The sequence below is a fragment of the Amblyomma maculatum genome, chromosome 2 (genome assembly GCF_055883805.1).
Source record: "Amblyomma maculatum isolate TAMU_Amacu chromosome 2, ASM5588380v1, whole genome shotgun sequence".
Taxonomy (NCBI): Eukaryota; Metazoa; Arthropoda; class Arachnida; order Ixodida; family Ixodidae; genus Amblyomma; species Amblyomma maculatum.
Genome location: NC_139345.1, coordinates 47,171,562 through 47,197,928, shown reverse-complemented (window position 1 = coordinate 47,197,928; position 26,367 = coordinate 47,171,562). Strand labels below are relative to the sequence as shown.

General features: G+C 47.6%; 1 protein-coding gene across 1 annotated transcript in view; it reads left to right on the top strand.

The window, feature by feature from the left end:
- The window catches only part of LOC146198561 (arylsulfatase B-like), a 70,083-nt gene that overhangs the window by 7,790 nt on the left and 35,926 nt on the right, over window positions 1–26,367 (top strand). Inside the window, exon 2 of the mRNA XM_084592615.1 lies at window positions 17,409–17,568. Coding sequence (XP_084448741.1) covers window positions 17,409–17,568 — 160 coding nt within the window. The remainder of the gene's footprint in view (window positions 1–17,408; window positions 17,569–26,367) is intronic.

Genomic DNA, 26,367 nt, shown 5'->3' with positions numbered 1-26,367 from the left:
CCTTGCGCAGTTTTGCTAGTGTTGTATCAGCCCGTCGATGTTTGTGGATAAGGAGACCAAGTACTCTAATCTCATCGTGTTCGGGTATTGGACCGCTGGCCAGGGATAGTTCCATTTTTGTGGTGCACTTAGGCGACGGGCGAATGTGCACAAATTCGGATTTGGACGGTGAGCATTGAAGGCCGCAGCGGCGGGCGTAAGCGTCTACGATCTGCGCCGCTTGCTGCAGGTTGTCCTCAATGTCTCCAACCGATCCGTGTTTGGCCCAGATGGTTATGTCGTCGGCGTACAGCGCGTGCTGGATGCCTTCGACCGTCGCCAACTGAGCCGGGAGTTTCATCATGGCCAGATTGAAAAGTAATGGCGAGAGGACCGCGCCCTGTGGGGTGCCTCTCGTTCCCAGTTTATATGGGCCGTGTTCTTCGTCTTGTATTCGGATGAAAGATTGCCGATCTGAGAGAAATTGCTTGATGTACTGAAATGTGTTATGTCCACAGTTCGTCTGGGAGAGATGTTGCAGTATGATTTCGTGTGTGACATTGTCGAAAGCCCCCTTCAAGTCAAGGGCGAGTACTGCCTTATCGTTGAATGGATATTCGACAGGGTTGAGAATTTCTCGGTCGAGTTGAAGCAGAACATCCTGAGCGGACCTTTGCGGGCGGAAACCGAACATGGTGTCTGCGAATGTATTTTTATTTTCCAGAAACCCAGACAGCCTGTCCCGCACCATGGTCTCCATCAGCTTTCCCGCACAAGACATGAGGGAGATGGGGCGGAGGTTGTCTGTGTTTATGGCTTTGCCGGCTTTCGGAATGAAAGTTACCAGGGCGGTCTTCCATTCAATTGGTAGAGGTGCCTCACCAAGCCAGATCGAGTTGATGAAAGCGAGGAGGGTTTCGTAGGCGGGGTCGGGAAGATTGGCAAGCAGTTTCACAGTTATCTTGTCCCGGCCCGGTGCCGTTCCTCGTTTCATTTTAGCCAGGGCCGCCTTCAGATCATGCAACTGGAACGGTTGATCCAGATCCGCGTTCTCTGAACCTGCATACGAGTACGCGGGTCCTCCGGGGTCCTGCTCAGTGCAAAGATACTGGTCGCGCAGTTTGCATGCTAATTTTGATGTATTTCTATCGAAGCTATGAATAGCTCGTTGGAGATGTTTTTGTGTCTCGGCGCGGGTTTGAGTCGGGTCAATTAGGGCACGGAAAAGGCGCCACGTGCTCCGGCTCGACATTTGTCTGGCCGCCGTGTTGCAGCGGTCTACCCAGTTTGAGTTGGCGAGTTGGGCCGCGTACTCTGCCGCTCGCTGAGTGAGCTCGGCGATACGAATTTTGAGCTTTCTGTTATGTTTTTGGCGGCGCCATCTGCGGACGAGGCTGTGCCGCGCTTCCCAGAGGCGCAGAAGGTGGTTGTCCACCTCTGGAGTGGCCTCCGAGAGCTGAATTTGTGTTTCCACCGAACGAAGATGTGTAACCAATCCTTGTGCCCACGCGTGGTATCCTTGTTCGTGGATAGAGGCCGAATTGATGTAGCTTTGCCGAAACTTATTCCAGTCGGGTAGCCGAGCTTGTGCGTGGGGTCTTGCCAATGGTTTAGTTCTTACAGTGGTATTGATAAGGCAGTGGTCACTACCGAGGGTTTCCTCGGTGTTGATCCATTCTGCGTGTACAATATTTTTGGTAAAGGTGAGATCCGGGCATGTATCCCGGGTCACTGAATTACCCATCCGCGTTGGATATGCAGGGTCAGTGTGAAGAGTCAGGCCCAGCGTGGACGCGAGTTCCGCTAGCTTGCGTCTCCGCTTCTCTTCACGCACGTATCCACAGAGTGTACTGTGGGCGTTGAAATCACCCACAATCACCAAGGAGTCCCTGCCCGCAGCCTTTAGAGCGCGGCTAAAGAGTGCTGCGAACGTTACATTTTTGAGTCTGGGGGAGCAGTAGATGTTGAGTACGTGGAGTGGCGCATCTTGTTTCTTGAGCGGAAGAAGTGTCACCATCACGTAGGAATATTCAGTGTCAAGTTCTAAGTCAACTAGAGTAGCCGTATAATTTTCATGCACGCAGACGCAGGAAGAGGGGTCCTGCTGAAAGGTGATGTAATTTGTGAGGGTGACGCCACTCCCTGGCTCCTGGAGGGCAACCACCGCGGGAAGAGAGTTGAAAGTTGAAAGGTAAAGTCGGAGATCCGCCCTCTTTGCGCGGGAACGGAAGCCCCGACAGTTCCATTGGACAATTTGGACGGGGGTGGCCGAATTGGTTCTTGGGGAGCGCCTGATCTTAGGGCTGCTCGCCATGGTCATTTAGGCTGAGGAGGGGTTGTATTGACGCTGCTCCGGAGCGAACACTCGCGGGAAGGGGGGCATCCTCCATACCGGAGAGCGAGCAGTTGTCGTCATCGTCTACCTCAGGGGTGCGTCTAGAAGTTTTGTTAGGACGGCCGGGTAAGGGACCGCCGGGCCTGCGCGAGGAGCGTAAGGAATGCGCAATTTGTTTGGCAATCATCGCGGGGATTGTCTCTTGCAATTTGGAGATGGCGTTGACCATCATTGAAATTTGATTTTCTATGGCAATGAATCGTGCCTCCGTGGCCCCGAATCGGGCCTCGAATGCTGCCTCCAAGCTTGTTACCGCCTTTGGCACCACGAGCTCACTCTCCATTACCTCAGCCGCGGGAGGCGAGGGCGGAGAAGACTGGTTAATTTTGGATTCCAATTCGTTAATTTTCTTAAGCAGCATCTCGTTTTGGGCCCTGAGTGCTGCTATTTGATCTTGCTCGGCGCTACGCGCCCTTGGGAAGGGAGTGGAAAGGGGGAGAGAGAAGCAGCCCCACCCGAACCGCTCACCTGGTGTCCGTTTTCGACTGCGTTGACCCAGGTCCTGGTATCACCGCGCGTTTCCGTCGTTTGTTTCGCCAGTCCGCCGTGTGGTGGCGACACTTTCGATGGTCGTTTTTCAGCACCTCCTGTAGGTGGGTTCTCGATGTTGGTGATTTCCTGGCGAGGCTGATCGCCGGGAGGCCTAACATGGCGGCGTTTCTTCTTGGGCGCCATTTTTTTCTTTTTTATCTTGGGTGTGCGGAATTTTGCCGCACAGTCGCGAGAGTTGGTGACATGGGAGCCACCGCACACAGAACACCGCGGAACACAGTTGTGAGGAGCCCGCGCCCCCTCCACTAGCGGAGCTTGGAATCCGCAGAGTCCACAGGTGTCAGACTGCAAGTTTGGACATGCATCCGCGCGATGCCCGACGGCCCCACACTGGCCGCACGCAGGAATAGTTTTGTAATAGTTTCGCACAGAGACGATCATGTTGTCATAGTGCACGTAACGGGGCTTCTCTTTACCCGCGAAAGTGATGCGTGCCTTGTTGGATGTTCCGGATTTCCAGGATGGTGCCGGCGCGCCAGCACACTCGGTCTTGGAGAGTTTCTGTGGTGTCCGAGTTACGGACCACGATCACGCCGTGGCATATGTTGCCGCCGTCTTGTCTCAGGTAACCCCGAAGCGGGATCGACCCCTTTTCGGTGTTTACTGCGAAGTCCCCGATGAGCAGGTCGGCCGCCTCGATGTTCGGGGTATGCACAATGATGATGTTTTGTTCTCGTGAGGGTAGAACGGAGACGGCGCTGGCCCATTTCAGCCCGAGGTACGCCGAAATGGCAGTGCCGTAGCCAGTTTCCGTGAACGCCTCGTGAAGAGAAACACTTTCTCTGGGCTTTATGACTATAACGTAGTCTTCTGGAGCCGGTTTGGGCATTGGACGCGGCTTCCACTTCGAGAGCGCCTTGTCCTTGCTTCCCGTGGTGCGCGTCGCGGGAGCGTTCATGTTTCCGACCGACGAAATGGCGGCCGGGGCGGTGCCGAACGCCGCCATCTGGGCTTTGTCTTGGGAGCGGCGTGCAGCCGCTTGAAGTAAAGCTTGACTCCGAATTTTCGGGATAACCGTCGAATTTGTATCTCCGGTGGCGGGTACCGAGGTCCACAACATTGCCTCAGGGTCGTAACCGTGTATTTGATCCGCGGATGTCACCATTTTTTCCTCGGAGGGCCGATTCCGCCAGGCCAGGCGTCGGCGACGCCGTTAGGCTTAACGACGGCGCCAACGTGGTCGGTCGAAAAATGGCCGTAGATTTGAAGAAAATCGGCCTACCTGGACGACTTTTGTATCCAGTTGTTCCGCTTGATTTTTCGGATCGATCGATGCCAGTTTTGCCGGGGTAGCATGATTTGGGACGCGGCCCCAGCCGCAAATTGGCGGAGCCAAAACACACGCGTCTACTCTCGTCGCGCGCTCGCAGCGCCCCCCCCCCCCCCCCCATTGACGTGTGTGATGACAGTGGACCAAAACGGAAAGCGTACACGTTTAAGAACAGGAGACACTGTTCATAACATACCTCATGCCAAGGAAATGCATAAAAATTTACTAGTTACATTCCCGGAAAAAAAAGTTGACTGCTAGTAATGAATATGATGATATATACAATTACCACAAAACACTTGGCAATATTCCAATCCAATAAAGGATACTGCCTTCATAATAGTGCCGCACCTTATGCAGCAAAATGCTGTTACTCCTATCACTCCGTCTGCCGTGGGCGTAAGTCATATCGAGGCGCAATACTCGAAATCCCAAGCCTTGCTTCTAGCTGCAGCTGCCTGCTGGTGGGGGAATGCATCCACCTCCGGTCACGCACCGGGGCTCGAATTGCGGTGCGCTTTGTGTAAAGTCTAGCTCCGCCATCTTCGCTTGTAGCTCTGTCGCGCGTCGCCGTGTGCCCAGCGCAGCAACCGTGGCGTTGCTGGTGCGGCTTTTCGCTCACATCCCGTTGCGGTAAGTGCGTACGGCGAGTGGGCGATTCTTGGTGACGGCAGTGGTCTCCTCAGCGGAAATGATGAACCGCGCACGTGCGCGCTCAAGCGCCGAAGAACCCACCGCGCGAAGAAACCGGACAGAAGAAGACAACACACAAGAAGCTTCTTCTTGTGTGCGGTTTCTTCGCGCTGTGTTAATTTTTAGTTGAAAGTCAGCGCTCGTGTCGTCTCTTCTTTGTTGTGTCCTCGTTTTTTTTGTGCTATTTTAGTATGGATCGAAACCAAATTTCCCAGCTATCTGTTCTCCTAAAACTGTACTCCTACCCGCTTCCTTACACTTCATTTCCGAACTATGTCATAGTTGCAATGCTTTCATTCGGTTTGTGATGATTTAGTCACAAAAGCGAATGAAAACAATGCAACTATTATGGCACAGTTCGAAGCTTTGGAGTGTAACAAAACGGGCGGGAGTGGAATGTTAGGTTTGCTTATGCTTTTTTTTTTATCGACTAGCTCGCTTTCCTCTTTTTGTCATCTCCTCCTTATTGCAAGTTACGCTGGAAATTTCGCACACCCGTAACCAGACGTGCCACCTCCCTAAATAACAACGCGAGAATGTGTGTATGTAGAAGGCCAAGAATAATCTAGAACAGCCTCTCTGCAGCAAACATCTTAATCGGGTCCTGCAGACCTCGAAGGCGAGAAGCCTTAAACGTGAGAGTTTTCCGAGGAAAACATATGCAAAAGGTTTTCTGTCGTGAAACAAACATCGCAGCACCGTTCTCAAGAACAAATAGATTCGCGAGTGGAGTGCTAAGGCGCCTAATTGGGCTGTCAGGTAGGTCGTACATAGTGCGTGGGTGACAGGCCTTCACGCCCTTGCTCGCGTTCTAAGTCGTGTTAATCCCGGCTGGCCAGGAGGCTAATTGAGCCTGCAGCGTCTTGCGAAGTAAAGGTCTTCGATCAGCACCTTGCCTTTGTCTGCCGTTGTAATCGATACCGTTGCTTCTTAAACAGGCATGGGGGTCGAAGACTTCGCGTAACCAAATATAACGTCAGCCATTTTTGTGTATCAGTTCTTTATTTTCAAAAATGACAGTGGGCGGCGCACCCTTGACTCCGGATTTTCGGCGCGGATTTTCGGCGCGGATTTTCGGCGCGGATTTCGAACTGGTTGCACGCAAATAAGCCAAAGGTGTTTTGTCCTGTTCTTTTGTCTCTTTCTTCTTCTACCTATTGCGCAAGTTTATTCATTTTACCTCGAAAGAAGTGAAACGTAAACGCTGGGCCTTTCAATGGCAAAATATATTAGCCAGAATATAATTATGTTTAAGCCGATAAAATGTGCAAAAGAGCTGTTTGGCCTGGGTTTGGCACCGTTACAATTTGCTTGGCGGTTTAGAATTGAGAGACTGGCACAGAGCTCGGCAGTGTTAAACTTCTTTAATGCAATTCAATGCATAAATTTGGATGTTGATACATCATCATTTTGAATGGCTGTCGCAAACTAGACTTAAATTTTAATAACAGAAATTAGCTAACTAGGAAGCGAAACAGTATGACTCCACATTGAACCCTGCACAAACAATAGGTTCCTCCCTATATTAATACAAAAATCATATATATATATATATATATATATATATATATATATATATATATATATATATATATATATATATATATATATATATATATATATACTTAGTAGCGCTTCCTTCTCGCGCCAGTCATGAGTAAGGTAAGACTTTCGCCTGAATAAACAATTACTGCACATACCTATACTGTTTAACGGGGAATAAAAAGCTAGAAACTTGCGAGACAGACAGAGAATAAACTCTATTTTTACAAAGTAATTACATGGGTGGTTCACCCAGGTCCGGGAAACCATTGGCTAATACGGCCTTCCAGGCTTGACTGATCAGCTGGCGCACAGCGCTGCATTATCTGCCGTGAAAAAAAATGTGAAAGCTTGAGAGTTGCTGCTACATACAGCGCGCGCCCATTGTCGAACACAACCGGCGTTCCGTTGAACGCATGAAGTTCACTGGCTTCTACAATTGGTTTACAGGAAAGGAAGGGCGCTGTATCTGTCCCTTGCAGACTCTCGCTGACACATCTCGCTGACAGATCTTGCCAACACGAGATTCTGACACTCAATACACACTTGTGATCACTATCGCGCATTTATATGGCTCAGTAAGTCAGAAACACATTCATGTCCTGTTGACTTGAAGACACATCCCTTGGACCTCGACATTTGTCGTATCGCTATTTCAATGCCTAATATATTTTACTTTTACTTTTTTGGCTCTAAATTAATTAACTAATCATCCTATTGTCATACTTTCTTCTGCAGCATGCTCACATTATGCTCTATCGATCACAACCATACGTTTGATCCTAACTCTTCTGAGAACGGCACAACAGCTGCCGATACGGTCTGTACACAGGACGTCGCCGACATAGCCTAGAATGGCTTTCACCTTAATATCTTTCACACTTCTTCCGCGGACATCTGAACAGCCCCGTAAGGTTAGCTAGGAAAGCGACAATAAAAGCGGAAAGAGAAAGGGAGCTGCCGTAGTGGTGGACTCCGGCCACCTGGGGATCTTTTACGTGCACTGGCATAGCACAGCACATGGACGTCTCTTCGTGTCGCCTTCGTCGAAACGTAGCCGCTGGCGGTCGGGTTCGCATCCGGGTACTCCTGCGCAGTATCCGCGCATCTTCACCCCTGCGCTACCGCAATAGGGCTACAGAGAAGAAAAGGTGCAGTAATTGTTACAATTCTCGGTAGACATCCCAGCAGAGCAGTAAGGAAAGGGAGGAAGGTGGGATTGAAAGAAGAAAGAGATGCCCTAGTGCAGGGCTACGGGTAATTTCAGCCACCTAGGAATGGCGCTGTAATTATCGCGCTCCCCAGCGGACACCCGACCTGCGCAGTAAGGAAACGAAAGGTAGAAAGGTGCAATTTACAGACGAAAGAACGCTGCGATATTAAGGCGAAAGTCTTTAATGGCTCATACTCGCGGCATAACCCTGTCCTTCCGGCCACAAGAAATGTACACTTCTTCGCGAGATTCCGCGGGAGGTTCGAGATTGCGACGTCTTCACCTGGTGATGTCATCGGCCAGTCTACCGTGATGAAGATAGGAGCGATTATAATGACTCTGCAAGCAGTGATAATGACAATGATGACATTAGCAATGATAATGACGGCACATTTAGTTGATAATGATAATGAGAGGAAACATGTTGCACAGGGTGCACTAGCAACTCTTAAGATTTCGCATTTATGCAGGGAAGATTCCACAGCGCTCTCGAAATGTTTTCAGGGCTTAAGGTAATTTCGACCAAATGGGCATGGAATTGTGATTGTCGCACTCCCCGGTCTACACCCGACTGCACAGTAAGGAAAGGGAGGAAGGTGGTATTGGAAGAAGAACGAAGGAGCTGCCGTAGTGGAGGACTCCGGGTAATTTCGACCAGCGGGAGATCTAACACGCACAGCACATGGCCATGCGAGGGCTCAGGGGTATGCGTACCCAAAGCTTGATCCAATGAAGATTATTACTACTACCACTCCAGACGAACGCCTTTGCGCTTCGACTTCATCGAAAAGCGGCTACCATGATCGGGTTCGAACCTGGATACTCCTGTTCAGCAGCCACTGTCTTCTTCATTGAGCCACGCCGGCGGGTAACCATTAGAACGCATCCCCGCCAGAGTGGTGCAGTGGTTAGGGCGCTCGACTACTGCACCCAAGAACGCGGGATCGAATCCCGGCCTCAGCGGCCATTTTTCGTTGGAGGCGAAAAGCTAGGCGCCCGAGTAATGTGCGATGTCAGTGCATGTTAAAGCACTCCTGGTGGTCGAAATTTCCGGAGTCCTCCACTACGGCGTCTCGCATAGTCTGAATCGCTTTGGGACCCGTTAAATCCCAAACCAAACCAAATATCCTGAGCATTTGGGACTTACACACGTTGCATTCTCAACAGAGTTGCGGCAAACTTAAGAAAAAAAGTAAAATGGAAATTAGTCTGCTGATAATCGGAACGATGAACGCTACCCTGCACATTTTATATTTTCAATAATTGTCTTTTCTTTAAATTCTGCTTCCATGAAATACTGCGCATTATTTTGGGAGAGTAACTACGGCTGCTTTGAATATGATGCGACAGTTTGCTGGCACGTGCGACAGCGACCCCAGGGCATCCGTTCTCTGTCTGACCCACCACATGTTTATGGCTCTGGTCCCAAACACGCATGCAGCGCTCAGAGCGCAACGCTTCGCCTCAACAGCATACATTACCTTTCCGCAATGCGTTTGATGTGCAGCGTCGCCGTATGCGCATACGCGCAGGGCGCCGCGTAATGCCAGTAGTCCCTTGCCTCGCGCTAACTTCGTTGTCAGCGCAAATGGGTGGTGAAGTTAGTTGTATACATGGGACCATAACACGATCATTTGGGATGCCGAAATAATGATCACGCAACTATGCGGTAATAGTAGCCGTTACCGTACTGCAGGCGATTTCTGCATGCGCATAATGACGACCCATATGTACTACGCGGAGCCCGGGAACCTTCGCTTTCACTGCTAGCTATGCTAAATTTTTGGCCTCTGGCGAGCATTGAAAACAAATTGGAAGAGTGGCTCCTGTAAGCGGACTTTTTTTTTTTTTTTTCATATGGATGAAAGGAGCATATGGAAGCGAATCTTGATACGCGCACATCCTTAACTGTCCTTGACACATCCCTTAACTGCAATTTGATCTATATGAGGGCTGTAGTTTTTTTCGTCCGAAAGTTATATTCCTCCTCGTTTCCTAATTACCCACAAAGCTCTTTGAAATAATAACGAACAAACTGGTTTAACAGAAAGGATATGCCCAGTATATGTCACGCTATTTCATATGGACGCCTGAACCACGTCGCAATGCAAGAGAGGAATGTGAGTGTGAAAGAGGAAAGAGATAAATAGGAGGTGTAATTTTTTGGTCCGAAAGTCATGTTTGTCCTTGTTCTTTAATTAAATGCAAAGCTTCTTGAAGTAAGAGGCGTAACTTTCTTTTGCGGAAGTCACGTTTATCCTTGTTCCTGGACTACGGGCAAAACTCCTTGAGGTTTAATTTCCAGTCATGTTTGTCCTTCCTCATTAATTGAAATTTGTTCATTGCTAGGCGGCTGGTGCAGTACGCACGCCTGCACATAAATGAGGGCGGGCATGCTTCGGATGGCGGGGTTAATTAGCAGTAATCAATCGCGTACTTACTCAAATTGTGCTCCCTGTTACTTAAGATACTCCATGGCTAAAAAGATCGCATAAAAGGGGTGTAAAAAGAGTCAGGCTATTGGACATACCATGATTTCCTTTCGATTGTGCTAGTTTCGCCATTTTTATTATTTTTTTTTCGGAGCTAAGCCAAGCTTTCGAATTTTTTTTTGTCAGCTAGGTAGCTCTGTGGATGATGAGGATAGAAATGTAAAATAGAAGAATAATTTTCATGCGATAGCACCACAGATCATGAGGGGAAAATAGGACCAGCGTCATGAGTCAATCACACGAAAAACATTCCAGACTTTTATCCCACTTAACCGTCAGGTTTCCGCGCCTAAGCTCTGTTGAGCATAGCTACACATTAGCATGACGCCTGCGCAGAGGTGTTGACGCACTCGGATCGACACGCACCTCAACCATGGCGAGAGTGAGCAACCAAGCGCCAGCAAAGCGGTCGTTGAACCCTCCGTCTAGACCCTCGGTCAGCGTACGTGAAAGAACCCGAAGTGATAGAAATTTCTGGGGCCTTGCACTACCGACGTCTGTCGGCTCAAGATAAAACGCACAAGCGAATGACCTTGAGAGTTGCGGTGCGAGGAGGTTGAAGTTTCCTCGGCACTCCACTACGGCGTCTCTCGACTCAATGTCAAATTCGCGGCGCCACGTGACCTTGGAAGTTGCAGTGGGAAGATAAATAGATTGGTCGAGAAGATCGCAAAGTAGCTATCAATGTACCACAAGGTTCTACGGGTTTCTGTGAGGTTCTGACGCTATTATAAGGATATAACGTCAGCCAAATAAGATTATACGTTATATGGCATATTGGGGCGGCTGCGTGGAGGCGAAACAGAGAGGCATCCGTGTGCTGTGCGATGTCAGTGCACGTTAAAGGTCCCCAAGTGATCGAAATTACTCTGTACCCCTCCACTACGGCACCATCTTCTCTTTTTCTACTTTCTCTCCCACCTTCCTCACTTCCCTTACGGCGCGGTGCAGGTGTCGACAGAAAAAGTGTGACAGATACTATATGCCTTTTCAGTAGATCAATTATTATTATTATTATTATTATTATTATTATTATTATTATTATTATTATTGTAAGCACTGTGAGTGACCTTCATCTTCATCTCAGCGTAATCATCATCGGTCATCGGGTCGTGCGAAGAAGACGAAGTGTTGCTAAGCTGTGGCTAGTCGGTAGCTGCTGCTTCGGCCTACCTGAAGTAAAAAGGTGAATTTGCTGGTGCGTTCTTCTGCCTCACAAGTGGTGGAAGTGACTCCTGATCCCAGCGTCCTCAACGCGGCACCCCCTGGAGCTCCGTTCCGGTCGTGTTCTTGGCGGCACATCAACCGCCATGGCGCAGTCACATCCCCCTGCTCTCACCGTTCCGGCGCCTGTAGCTACCGATGGGCATCCCACGGCTGCCCATGCCACCTCTGCACCACTGACGTCCCAAGGTGCACTTGCTCAGCACCATTTGACCCACCCAACTTGGTCAGTTACCTCACGTCAGCGCGACCCTCCGGTTTTCGCCGGTCTCCGCGGTGACGACGTCGAAGACTGGCTACAGCAGTACGATCGGGTGAGCGCTTTTAACGGTTGGGACGCTTCTATGAAGCTACTCAACGTCTCATTCTACCTGAGTGACGTGGCTAAGACGTGGTTCCTCAACCATGAGGACGCCATTCCTGACTGGCCTCAATTCACGACACAGATCCGCCAGATATTTGGAACTGTTGGTGCTGGTCCGGCCTCTTTTCAAAAGAAGCTAGAGACCCGTGTGCAGCTTCCAGGAGAGACATACACATCCTACATTGAGGACGTACTCGCCCTTTGCCGGCGAGTTAACAATGGCATGGTCGAGGCTGAACGTGTCGGACATATTTTAAAAGGAATTGGCTCTTTTGCCTACGCAGCTCTAGCTGCCCAAAATCCCGTCACGGTGGCAGACATTCGTGCCACTTGCCAGCGACTTGACTATCTACAGTCGCGCCGCCTCAACAACACCTGGGATCCGAGCCAAATTCCCGAAACTGATCTGCGCACCATCATACGATCTATAATACGGGAAGAGCTCCACAATGATATTTCGTCGGTTCCTGCCTTCTCACGCCCACCTGCTCAATCTACTGGGTTGCGTGGCATTATCAAGGAGGAGCTTACTTCACTCAATCGTCCCATGGCTACAGAACCACCAGCCCCTCCCTACGTTCCGACGTATGCTGAAGTCACTGCGGCTCCTCCTCCTTGTCCTCCTGTCCATCACGCGCCTGTCCCACCCAGCCTCGCCGCCCTGTCCCCGCGACCACCGGTGTATGGTAATTGGCGGCCTCTCCCACCTCGTCCAGTATGTTTCTACTGCGGAATCCGCGGCCATGTAACACGCGTTTGTCGCCGACGACTGCGAGATGAGCGTGCGAGCTATGGGTACGTTCGACGTGACGACGCCTACCAGCTTCCTCCTCGCCAGTACTACACCGATAATGACCTCCGTCCCTCTTCCTCCCCGTCGACTTCTCCTGACCGGTCTAGGACAGCACGGCCATCGCGTCGTCGCTCCCTGTCACCCTTTCGCCGGACTTCGTCGCCCCTTCGCCCTCCATCTTCAGCTTCTGCCCGCCAAACGGAAAACTAACCTGTGCAGTTTCCGGAGGTAAAACTGCACCGCCTGTCGTCGCTCCAATTCCTCCTCTGCTCCCATCAAACATGTTGACTGTATTCCTTGAGGGACATGAACTGGAAGCTTTAATTGATACCGGCGCCGCTATTTCTATTATGAAACTTGACTTGTGTTTAAAACTGCGAAAAGTGCGCACACCTTATACCGGTCCTCCTTTACGTGCTGCAAATGGACAGAATATTAACCCTTGTGGAGCGTGTACAGCCCGAGTCACCATTGACGGCATCTTGCACTTCATTGAGTTTGCTGTCCTATCCTCCTGTGTCCATCAACTCATCTTCGGCTGGGATTTCCTCCAAAACGCCTCAGCAGTCATTACGTGTTCCCCTCCCACTATTGAAGTCACTGAATGCAACATTCTTGCCGATAGAGAACCACTTTCTTCCCGTGTAGTTATGCTTGCCGATCACGTCCTCTATCCGGGCAACGAAGATATTCTATCTGTGACTTCTGACGCCGTCACCGATGGCGACGTCCTGATTACACCCAGCCCTCGTCTCCTGTCAAGAGGTATTATCATCATCGTGTCCCTTCTTCGCTTCTCCAGCGGTTCTTCTCTTCTCGCCGCATTCAACACCACATCAGAGCCCATTCTTCTGCGACGCGACTCTACTGTTGCATCAATTGCTTCCGCCCAGCCTGTCACACTTCTTCCCATCTCCACCTCCGATCGCTCTGATTCATCCCCTGCCTCGCTCAGTGCAGCACTTCGCCACACGATCAGCACCGACCTGACAACAGACCAGACAGACGCATTGCTCGCTGTATTGAACAAGCACGCAGACTCGTTCGACGTCAATTCCGGCACACTGGGTCAAACCGCTGCAGCAACGCATCGCATACTCACCGACGGATCAAGCATAGTTAGACGCCGGCCTTATCGTGTTTCTCCAACCGAGCGCAAAGTTATTCAGGAAAATGTTGCTGACATGCTTGCACGCAACATCATACGCCCATCGTCTAGTTCCTGGTCATCGCCTGTTGTGCTAGTGCAAAAAAAAGACGGTTCGGTTCGTTTTTGTGTAGATTACCGTGCTCTAAACAGAATAACTCGTAAGGATGTGTATCCCCTCCCTCGAATTGACGACGCCCTCGATTGTTTGCAAGGTGCCCAATTTTTCTCCAGCCTTGACTTAAGATCAGGCTACTGGCAGATCCCCATGAATGAAGATGATAAAGAGAAGACCGCCTTTGCAACACCGGACGGTTTATACGAATTCAATGTAATGCCTTTTGGACTCTGCAACGCTCCTGCTACATTCGAGCGTATGATTGACACAGTTCTCCGCGGCCTCAAATGGAAAACATGTCTCTGTTACTTAGATGACATCGTCATTTTTTCTTCGTCATTTCCTGATCACCTTACTCGTCTCGATGAAGTTTTGACAGCACTTTCCAGCGCTGGCCTACAGCTAAACACGAAGAAATGCCGTTTTGCATCAAAATCCATTAAAGTTCTTGGCCATCTCGTAAGCAGCGAAGGAATTAAGCCTGACCCTGAAAAAATCGCTGCTGCGCTGCACTTTCCCCGTCCAACTCGGGTCAAAGATCTCCGCAGTTTCCTCGGCTTGGCATCATACTTCCGCAGATTCATCCGCAATTTCGCCTCTATTGCCTCACCTTTACATGCGCTTCTTCACAACGACACGCCTTTCATCTGGTCTCCTGCTTGCGAAGAAGCATTTGAAACTCTGAAGCGTGCTCTGACTTCGGGTCCCGTCCTCTGCCATTTTGATGATAAAGCACCGACAATTTTGCACACCGACGCCAGTAGCCATGGCATTGGCGCTGTCCTTCTGCAACGCCAAAACACCTCTACAGAAAATGTTGTTGCCTATGCGAGCCGAACTCTGACTTCTGCGGAACAAAACTACACTATTACCGAACAAGAATGTCTCGCCGTCGTCTGGGCTGTTCAGAAGTTTCGTCCTTACCTGTACGGCCGTCACTTCACAGTCGTCACTGACCACCACGCCCTATGCTGGTTATCCACTTTGAAAAATCTGTCCGGTCGTCTCGGGCGGTGGATCCTCCGCCTTCAAGAGTACGACTTTACTGTCACTTACAAATCGGGCAAGAAGCACAAGGACGCCGACGCTCTCTCTCGTTGCCCTATTGCTTTGCCGTCGCAACCCATGTCCTCGCATTCCTCTCCTATCCCAACGGAGTCAAGCCATTTAAACCCTACAGTTATGCAGTCTTTGAGCGCCGCCTCTATTGCTCCCATGCCAGATATACACTGCAATCTTGCTCACCACCAGAGTGCTGACCCTTACTGTCAAAAGCTGATTGATAGTCTCAGCGGTGTTATTAGACCTCCAAATGCCCGTCTCCGTCGTCGGCTCAAAAATTTCAAGTTACAGGATGGCACATTATTTTGGCACAACTACAGCCCACTGGGCCACACATGGGTTCCCGTAATTCCTTCTTCCCTGCGTCCTCAAGTTCTACAAGCCTTTCACGACGACCCCACCGCAGGTCACCTTGGGTACCACAAAACCTACGACCGCATCAAACGTCGTTTCTTCTGGCCTGGCCTTTCAACCTCAGTATTAAAATACGTAGCGTCTTGCATCCCTTGTCAACGACGCAAGCGGTCTACGTCGCCTCCTGCCGGTCTCTTGCAACCTCTCCCATGTCCTTCCACACCTTTCGAAGTCGTCGGAATCGACTTGTATGGACCCCTGCCCTTGACTCCAGCTGGCAACCGCTGGGTCGTTACTGCCGTTGACCACCTCACCCGATACGCTGAAACCGCAGCACTTCCTTCCGGCTCCGCTTCCGAAATCGCCAACTTCTTCCTCCACACCATACTTCTTCGCCACGGCGCCCCTCGCCTCCTCCTTAGCGATCGTGGCAAGTCGTTCCTCTCCACCGTCCTCGCCGCAGTGCTTCATGCTTCAGGCACGGTGCATAAAACTACATCTCCTTACCACCCTCAGACCAATGGCCTCACAGAACGCTTTCATCGCACCCTTTCTGATATGCTATCCACCTACATTCACCCTCAGCACAACAACTGGGACTCTTTACTCCCCTTTGTAACCTTCGCCTACAACACTGCCGTTCAACGAACCACCACCTACTCTCCGTTTTTTCTTGTTTATGCCCGCCATCCTACCTTCTCCCTCGAAGCATCTTTCTTCACAGCTTCTACTCCTTCTGCCGCGCCTTCCCACGAACAGTTCGTGTCTCGTATCGCCCACTGCCGTGATCGTGCCCGCCTTCAAACTGAAGCCACTCAAGCTTCCAGGAAAAGCACGTATGATGCGACTCATCGCTCAGTGTCTTTCCGCCCTGGAGACGAAGTGCTACTCTGGACACCTACTCGCATCCCCGGCCTGTGTGAAAAGTTTCTGAGCCGTTTTATTGGCCCGTACACGGTTCTGGAACAAACTTCCCCTGTAAACTATCTCATCACACCTGCATCGCCTGTTCGCGATCGTCGGTGTCGCGGCACCGAGATTGTGCACGTGTCGCGCTTGAAACCCTTTAACCGCCGACCTTAAGATTTAATTTGCGACCAGGATGGTCGCTTTCGTTCGGGAGGGGGAATGTTGTAAGCACTGTGAGTGACCTTCATCTTCATCTCAGCGTAATCATCATCGGTCATCGGGTCGTGCGAAGAAGACGAAGTGTTGCTAAGCTGTGGCTAGTCGGTAGCTGCTGCTTCGGCCTACCTGAAGTAAAAAGGTGAATTTGCTGGTGCGTTCTTCTGCCTCACATTATTATTATTATTATTATTATTATTATTATTATTATTATTATTATTATTATTATTATTATTATTATTATTATTATTATTATTATTATTATTATTATTATATTGGGCGACCATGTCTGACCCTCATAAGGTGAACTAAAATGCATCCCCGAGTTTGCTGTTTCAGCCACCGTGCTTCCCCATTCTCTTAAATTCTGGGATTCTAAAGCCTTAACGGCAAAAGCCTTATCAGTGGATCGTGAAGTTTTTAATCTATCCAGAGTTCTGCAGGAAGCATTCCTACATGTCCTAGTGCTGACAGCCGAGTATGAGTCCACTCGCGGTATTATGACTCGTATCGCAGTGATGTCACTTAGGATGGGCGTATGGATATATGGAGATGCTGGTGCTGAGTTAAATCATTGGAGTGGAGTTTCTACTTTAAGGTATGGCACAATTTCCGCGAAGAGAAACGGTTAAAAGAGGAAAGGTGCTTGCTATGTTGTGCAGTAAGTTGTTACCGCAGTTTGTGCGTTGTTGATTGCGTTCAGCCTTTTTATCTGCACTTGCCGACAAACAGGAGTCGATTAACTAATACCAGGAGCTCTACAAGAAATAGACGAGGACGTGAAGGATCGAAATTAGAGCATGTTACTTAGCGAATGGCGGAAATAGAAGCGGCACCAATTCAGTCTGGCTACATTTTACCCATGACTTGTGGCACGTGGATCCCTTTTATTTCTTACCACACAGCGCGGTTACGGTGAGCGCGAAGCCTACTAGAGCAACTGCGCCTTTTCGTTTTCCCCCAGGAAGCTTAATTTTTGCTATTCTGTGCCGTCGCGCCTAACATGCCATTCGCATTAACTCCTTGTCGAGCCTTGACATTCACGCCGGGGTGCGGTCTCCCACGTGCGCCCGGTGGCGGTGCAGGGCTGGCATGACGTGAGCTACCACGGCTCGGACCAGATCCCGACGCCCAACATCGACGTGCTCGCTATGGACGGTGTGGTTCTGGCCAACAACTACGTGCAGCCCCTGTGCACGCCATCCCGTTCCGCGCTGCTTACCGGTTTCTACCCCATACACACCGGTGAGCTGAAGAGTGAACATGACGCCGTTCGCTCGACCATACGTGTCGCTAATGGCGCCTTCACCAGAGGTATTAGCCACATTTATTCGTCATCAGTAATAAAGGTCGTCAAGCTCAAAAGTGTTTTTAGCCTGATCTTGTCTCCGCTTGTTTGTAAGGGCAAGTTTTCGTTCAATGCAAAGGCAGTTTAGGGTTTGCTGTGTCAGTAAGATTCACTAGGACGGCCCGTGTAGGATTCGACAACAAAAACGCGCTAAAATATGCTGTAATTGACATCATTTCTAATCTGCATTCCCACAACTAGCAAGATCTCTTAATCCTAATTTGACAGTTCTTTGTCGTTTACCGTAAGTGGTTCATTTCTCAGGTCAAGGATCTTTTTTACACTTATCATCCATTCGTATTAAAATGTGTTCTTGCTCATTCCGAGAGAATTTCAAACTGTACTTGCAAGGTGTACATTGTAAGGACTATCATGAGCGCTGCTATTTACAGCTGCAAGGTTAACAACTAAAGCCGCTTGTTTTGCTCTTTTGTTTTGTTTTTTGTTTTTTTTTTTCATTTTTTGACAGCAGACAGATACGATACAATGCCTGCTGTAAGAAGAGAGGCTAAAGGCGGTTGGTGCTTGACGAGGCACCTATGACGAAGTCTCTATGCAGTTCGGACTGACGCTGCACTATAGATTTAAATAACAATCTTTGTCCTAAAAAGACAATGTATATAACGGGACACTGTTCTAAAATTACAAAGACGTTTCACACGTACAATAGGACAAAAGAAATTACACATTAAATGATACCAGCAATAGTTTCCATCAATTATATGACAACAGTAACTGCTGTGTAATGCTGGTTGGTTTGGTTAGTTTGTGGGGTTTAACGTCCCAAAGCAACTCAGGCTATGAGAGACGCCGTAGTGCAGGACTCCGGAAATCTCGACCACCAGGGGATCTTTAACGTGCACTGACATCGCACAGCACACGGGCGCCTTGCTTTTCGTCTCCATCGAAAAGCTGCCGCCGAGGCCGGGATTCGATCCCGCGTCCTTGGGAACAGTAGTCGAGCGCCGTAACCACTGCGCCATCCCGGCGGTGTGCTGTGTAATGCGTATACAAACTATGACGCATTACATTTGTAGATTGTGAAAACATTTACACATAGCTTAAAATGAACACAAAAAGAAGGTCACAAGTAAAGATGCACAGTAAACGTTCTGTGTTACATAAGGGTTATATTAAGAAATGAAGGAAGTTCATTTCTGTGTATATTTTATAACAAAGGACAATAAGGTATCAATAATATCGCGTTTAAACGCACGTGCTGTATATTCAAAGTATATCAGTACTTGAAATATATATAGGGTAGCAAGTATTTGATAAGCCATTGTTTTCTTTCCATAATAATGACTGCTGCTTTCTAAACCCGATCTTCAGAGGCACGCTATTCAAAGCACTCTTTAATAAATAGTTAGAAAAAAAAAGCAAAATGAAATATTAAGAGTGGGGCGGGTAAAGAAGAGACAAAATAGATGCACGCGAAATCCTAAAGTTATGCAGTCCCAGAATGTAGGGCTCTTCTGACCTCGATCGCCTTATAACGTCTCTGGTTTGTGCGAATACGAAATGTAGACCGCAAGCTATCCCAAACGTTGCGGTATGGGACCTGCCTCTGGCAATTCATTGCTTGAACCACGTCGTTGCTTCTTCCTCACGAACAACCATATCGTATAACTGATGTCTAATGTGACTACAATCATTTATTCCTTTCTTTTTCTATATCTAGCCCGCTCCTATTATGAACTTTCTTTTACATTATTTAAGATCACGCTCGCACCGCTTTCTCGTTATCTCCTATGTGGCGAGTCGGTCTGCACGGTCGGTTCTGTAACTTGAGTTCAAAGTGCAACGACACGAATAAAAATACGTATTTACGAAATGCCCAAACTACGGGAAACGCACGCGCGTTGAGCTGGACCACCCTCATTAGATGAACTGTTTTACATAACGCATCTGTATATATTTTAACGCGTACCACCACATAATTATCCTAGAGGCTGGTAGCTGTCTGGGAGCCAATGCACTCTGTGCACGTAACTATATTTATTCACTAACACCACTCGTCGAACTGCGCTTGCTCTGCAGCTCACATATACGCCTGAAGACGATGCGCAAGCCTCAGCAAAAGGTAGCAGGTGGCGCCTGCCATTGACCTAACCAGAATTTTGTCAAACATTATTTTCGCTGTAAACTGTCAAAGCTCGTGGTCAGGCTGCATGGTAGGTCGACAACGCACCTCTGCTTCCTTTCGAATATTTCTTGCCCTCTTTCTGACTGCGCAAATTCAATACGGGACAAAAGAAAATTTTCAACTAACCTTCCATTGCAGAACGCTCAATTTGCAGCCACAGTTTTCTTTTTCTTCAATAGTGTCTGCCCCTGCTTATTCAGAGGGTGTACTATTCAATTTCTTGTTCACATCTGGTCTCGACATGAATCGCTAACAGCTCTTATCTTATAAGCGAAACGTACGCTTCAAGCCCTCTCAGAATCGCTTTTGAAATCCCGAAATCTCTGACGCCGCCAGCACAACCCACGATTCGTGTTCCCCACAAACCACAAAAAAAGTAAAAGTCGTTACTTTTGGTAACCGCTCATTCCTCATTAATGTCGAAACCACGTGGCAAGCTGCGTTGCTGGGGAATATAAAGCAGGGAGCTAAAACTGGAATGCACAGGGGGTTTGCGCCATTGTAGTCAGCGACTAACGCTTTAATATTTATATATTTTACACCCAGAAGTAGGGAAAATTTTAAAACAGACAGCTTCCTTTCTCCATCCCTTACTTTCTGCTTTACCATATTAGCTGCTTCTCTTTTTCTCATCACGCACTTAAAAACGCTGAACACGTAACTAAGTACGAGGCACCATACAAATTGACCCTAGTTCATTATGGCCGTTGTCTATTATTTAGGGATTCAGCAATAAAAGCTAGGGAGCTGTGAACTTCGATTCCCAGTGACGCTAATTATACCCGGTAGTTTCCAATGGACAAAACTTTTCCTCTAGCCTTGTGCTCGTTTATTTTTGAGCTAAGTTATCTTTTGTAAAATGCTTGAAGAATAAAATCGGCCTCGGTCCCCAACTCAGCAGATAAAAACATATTTGGCCCTCTTTGACCAATCTTGTCGTCAGTTGACCAGTTAATATTGCGCTACCATCAGAACGATCGTTCAGTTTCTCGGTCCATGGTGCACTGCTTTAAAACATGCATCAGTTCTAAGTATTGTGCAAGCGTGGAGAGCCACGTATAAACCGTAATTACACTTATTTATGATTTACCCTGAGTTTCGCGCATGATGGCCTTAGTTGTCTATGAGCCACAAAACCCAACAAAACACAACAACTACTTATTTAGGAGAAACGCTACCTACTGCGGGTTTAAGTTGAACAGCAGACTCAATCAGGCTGACGATTATTATGCCGATACTGACGTTAAACGCGTTCTTAATTGCGGATAGCTTGTGATAACAACTGCAGTAACAAGCCATCATGAGGATGTAGCTAATGTTTATTAAAGGTGGCAATTTAGCTCGCCCAACTGCTATTGGAAGTGCAATTGCATCCAATATTATATAGTGACTTAATTTATGATAAAGGGAACACTAAGGATTTGCAAAATTACAGAACAATCCTCTTGCCATCCCTTACATGCAAGGTGTTTACTAAGGTAATCGCTAGTGCAATCAAAGCAGCCTTAGACTTCAATCAACCAAAAGATCAAATACGTTTCCTGAACGGGTAGGGTGCTCTATTATTCATCGTACTGATATTATCAATCGGGTGATTGAAACATGTTCGAAATATAACCAGGCCGTACGCATAACACTCGATTATTACGTTACGAAAAAAAAAAAACATTTGTGTCAGTATAAACCTCAGCAGTCACACAGCCGTTGGGAAATCAGAATTTAAACGAGCCGTATGTGAAACTACTGGGTGATATCTAGAATGGCTGCATAACAGCCACAGTTCTTCATAAAGAAAGTAACAAAATTTCCACAAAGAAAGGCGTTAGGCAAGGGGGGAAGATCACTTCATGTACTATTCACAGCTTGCTTAAAGGAAGTGTTCAGCGATTCACTCATGACATTGCCTTGCTAAGCAGCTAAGAAAACGAATAGCAAATAATGATTGGCCTGAACAGGGTAAGCAAACATTCAAGTCTCAAAATTATTATGCGAAGACTAAGGCGATGTTCAACAGGCTCCGAAATGAACAGCAGTTTACAATAGGTAGCGAAGCACTGGAAGTGCTTAACGAAAATGTCTACAGAGGACAGGTAGTAACCGCAGATCCAGAGCACCAAAGGGAAACAACTAGGAGAATGCGTCTGGGATGGAGCGCATTTGGCAAGTGCTCACAGATTATGACAAGCGGCTTACCGGTATCGCTCAAGAGTAAATCGTGTAACACTTGCATCTTACCGGTACTTGCCTGTGGGAGTGTGTGAAGTGGAGGGTAACTAAATGTTTCTGCTTGAGTTGGGAACAACGCAGAGAGCAATGAAACAAAACGTAGTAGGGTAACGTTAAGAGTTAGGAAGCGTGCAGAGTGTGTGAGAGAAATAACTCGAGTTAAGGACATCTTAGCGGAAAATCAAGAAGACATTGGCATGGGCAGAACATGTATGCGAAGAGAGGATAACCGATGGTCAATAAGGGAAACCAATTGGACTCCAAAGAAAAGAAAGCGCAGGAGAGATGACAGTAATTAGATAGGAGGATGAGGTTTGGAGGTTTGAGAAGGTCGAGTAGATGCAGTTGGCACAGGACCAAGTTAATTGAAGGAATTTGAGAAAGTCCTTCACCCTGCAGTGGATATAATCCGGCTGGTGATGATCGCTCATGCTTCCTGAGCGAGTGTCGTCTGCTTGTCCGCTCTGTTTCATCGGAAAAAAAAAACCTTCGAATCAAGCTTCATGTCCTAGTTCTGTAAGCACTAATTTTAAGTGCTCTTGCTTTTGGCATTTATTCGTGTAAAATTATATCATTCCAAGGGTTACGCACTCTAGGGTTCCATTTGAGCGTACTGTCTCGAGGAGGTTTCTTCTAGACGTATACTAAACGTCATCGTCATCAACAACAACAACAACAGCAGCGGCAGCGGCAGCAGCAGCAGCGGCGGCGGCAGCAGCAGCAGCGGCGGCGGCGGCGGCAGCAGCAGCAGCAGCCTGAACACTACCAACTGCAGGGCGAAAGCCTCTGCCATATTCCTCCAATTAACCCGGTCCTGTACTATCTTCTTCCACTTGAACCTTGCGAACTTCTTAACCTCATCCGCCCACTTAACTTTCTGCCGCCTCCTGCTACGCTTTCCTTCCCTTGGAATCCAGTTTGTTACCCTAAGCGACCATCGGTTATCTTTTATTCGCGCTACATGTCCTGCACATGCCCATTTCTTTTTCTTGACTTCCACTAGAATGTCAGTACTTGACTTATTTTTTCTGGCCCACTCTGCACGCTTCCTATCTCTTAACGTTACCCCTACCATGTTTTATTCCTTAGCCCTCTGTCTTGTCTTCAACTTAAGAAGAGCCCTTTCCGTTAGCCTCCACGTTTCAGCCCCCTAGGTGAGTACAAATAAGATGCAACTGTTTTATATTTTCCTCTTGAGCGATACCAGTAAGCTGTTAGTCATAATCTGCTAGTGCTTGCCAAATACGCTCCATCCCAAACTTATTCTCCTTTCATGGTCTGGATCTGCGGTTACTACCTGTCCTAAATAGACATTTTCGCCTACTACTTGCAGTGCTTCGCTACCTAACGTAAACTGCTGTTCCTTCCCGAAGCTTTTGAACATTAGCTTGATCTTCTGTATATTGATTTTCAAGCCTATCATTCTACTTTTCCTGTCTCAGTCATCATTCTTTGCAGTGTATCCCCTGAGTTACTTAGCAAGGTAATGTAATCAGCAAATCGCAGATTACTGAGGTTTTCCCCATCTACCCTTATCCCTGACTGCTCCCCCCATTCCAATGCTCTGAATACTTCCTCTAAACAGGCTGTGAGTAGTACTGGGGAGATCGTGTCTCCTTGCCTAATACCTTTCTCTATAGGAATTTTGTTACTTTTTTTATGCATAACTCTGGTTACTGTCCAGCCACTATATATACCGGGTGTCCCAGCTAACTTGAACCAAGGGTTACAAAATAATATATTTGAGGTAGGTCAGTGAAGTCAGTTGCATACAACTACCAGCCTGCTTGCGCACTACAGGCAATTTTTTGTTTCGCAATTACTTAATTAGCTAATCATGCTAATTTTTCTAATTTAATAAATATCGACTTTAGACCAAACATGTGAATTGGAAACTTGTAGAGCACCTTCAGAAACCCCCATTCCACTAATTGCGATAAAGAAAGTCTCACGTGTATCTTTTTTTCTGGGCTCAAAAGAAAGCCCGCGAAATACAAATAATACCACGTGACTAGCGCATTTGTGCGCCGCGATTGTGGTGCTCTCAGTCGTGGTTTGAGCGAACGAAATCAGCTGCGGCCGTGACCCGATTGTCCCGTTGCAGCGGCAGGCAGAAATGTTGGCGATGGTTGGAACGAGCTCGAGCTCGCCCGTCGCCACCGCGATTTTGGCCAGGCCTACGCACCGCAGCAGCCTACATCACAAGCGGATGACGATAAAGAACCGGCAAATGAAGATGAAGCGCTAATTTTAGTCGAGTCACATGATGTCATCTCGCCCCTTTACCCAAGCCTGTATGCGCAGATTCAGTGGCTGATACCGTATCGCTCATCCGTTTGTCGTGACGTTCGCTGATGGGAGAGAAGCAGGCCTTGTTAGAATCTCCGTGGTGTCGGCTCGCCGCTCTCGCCGCTACTTGCATCGTCACGTGGGCCGGCTGTCCATTGCAGGCATATCGGCCTGCCGCTTTAACGGGGACGAGACACGGCCGCCGCTAGATTCGTTCGCTCAAACCACGACTGAGAGCACCACAATCGCGGCGCACAAATGCGCTAGTCACGTGGTATTATTTGTATTTCGCGGGCTGTCTTTTGAGCCCAGAAAAAAAGATACACGTGAGACTTTCTTTATCGCAATTAGTGGAATGGGGGTTTCTGAAGGTGCTCTACAAGTTTCCAATTCACATGCTTGGTCTAAAGTCGATATTTATTAAATTAGACAAATTAACATGATTAGCTAATTAAGTAATTGCGAAACAAAAAATTGCCTGTAGTGCGCAAGCAGGCTGGCAGTTGTATGCAACTGATTTCACTGACCTACCTCAAATATATTATTTTGTAACCCTTGGTTCAAGTTAGCTGGGACACCCGGTATATATCTATATATATATATATATATATATATATATATATATATATATATATATATACACTGTCGAGCCACTATATATATATATATACATATACTTACATATATATATATATATATATATATATATATATATATATATATATATATATATATATATATATATATGTAAGTATATGTATATATATATATATAGTGGCTCGACAGTGTATATATATATATATATATATATATATATATATATATATATATACGCCAGTACTTTCACATACGGCTCGTCTGCATGACCGCCGAGGTTTCTACTGAGTCAAATGCTTTTTCGTAATCAATGAATGCTATGCATAATGGCGGGTTATATTCCGAGTATTTTTCTATCATCTGGTTGAGGGTATGGATATGATCGATAATACAGTACCCTTTCCGAAAGCCTGCCTGATCATTTGCTTGATTGAATTCTAAAGTTGTCCTGATTCTATTAGTGATTACCTTAGTAAATAGCTTATACGTAATAGATAGTGGACTGAATGGTCTGTAATTTTTCCGGTCCTTGACGTCCCCTTTCTTATAAATAAGGATAATGTTTGCGTTCTTCCGTGGCTCCGGAACCATCGATGACGCCAGGCACTGCGTATACAGGGTGGCCAGTTTTTCCTCATTCTCGTCTTCATCCTGTCTTCATCTCTGGCTTCATCCTCGGTTAGAACTGAATATTCAATGCTGTAGTTAGATTCTGAACTCTTCTTTCCTCCCCCTCACCACTACTTCGTTGATAGACCTCTTTCTTGCTAATCTGTCTCGCTCTTTTTTCAGATTTAGACTAATTCGAGAGCTTGCCATCCTGTGGTCACTGCATCGCACTTTCCTGATTGCTTCTTTATCCTACATAATGGCGAGGTTAGAACACAGTATGAAGCGAGTTTCATTTTCAGTCTCCCCGTTAGGACTTTTCCATGTCCACCTCCGGTTCTCACGTTTACTGAAGAAAGTATTCATGATTCGTAAGTTATTGCGCTCTGCAAACTCCACTAGTAACTCTCCCCTGCTATTCCTAGAACCAATTCCATAGTCACCCACTGCGTAGTCTTCTGCCTGCTTTTTCCTTCCCTTGGCTTTGAAGTCGCCCACTAGTACAGTATACTGCGTCTTTTCTTTTCACATTGCCAATTGCACATTTTCGTAGAAGCTTTCAACTACCTGGTCATCATGACTACACGTAGGCGCGTAGGCCTGTACAACCTTAAGTTTACACCGCTTATTAACCTTAAATACAATGCCTGCCACGCTGTCATTATTACTATAAGATCCATCTGTATTTCCAGCTAAATACTTATCGACAAGGAATCCTACTCCTAGTTATCGCATTTCCGGTAAACGTCGATAACAAAGTGCATGCCCCTCTTTCAGTACGTTATATGCCTCATTCGGCCTCTTAACATCACTAAGCCTTATGACATCC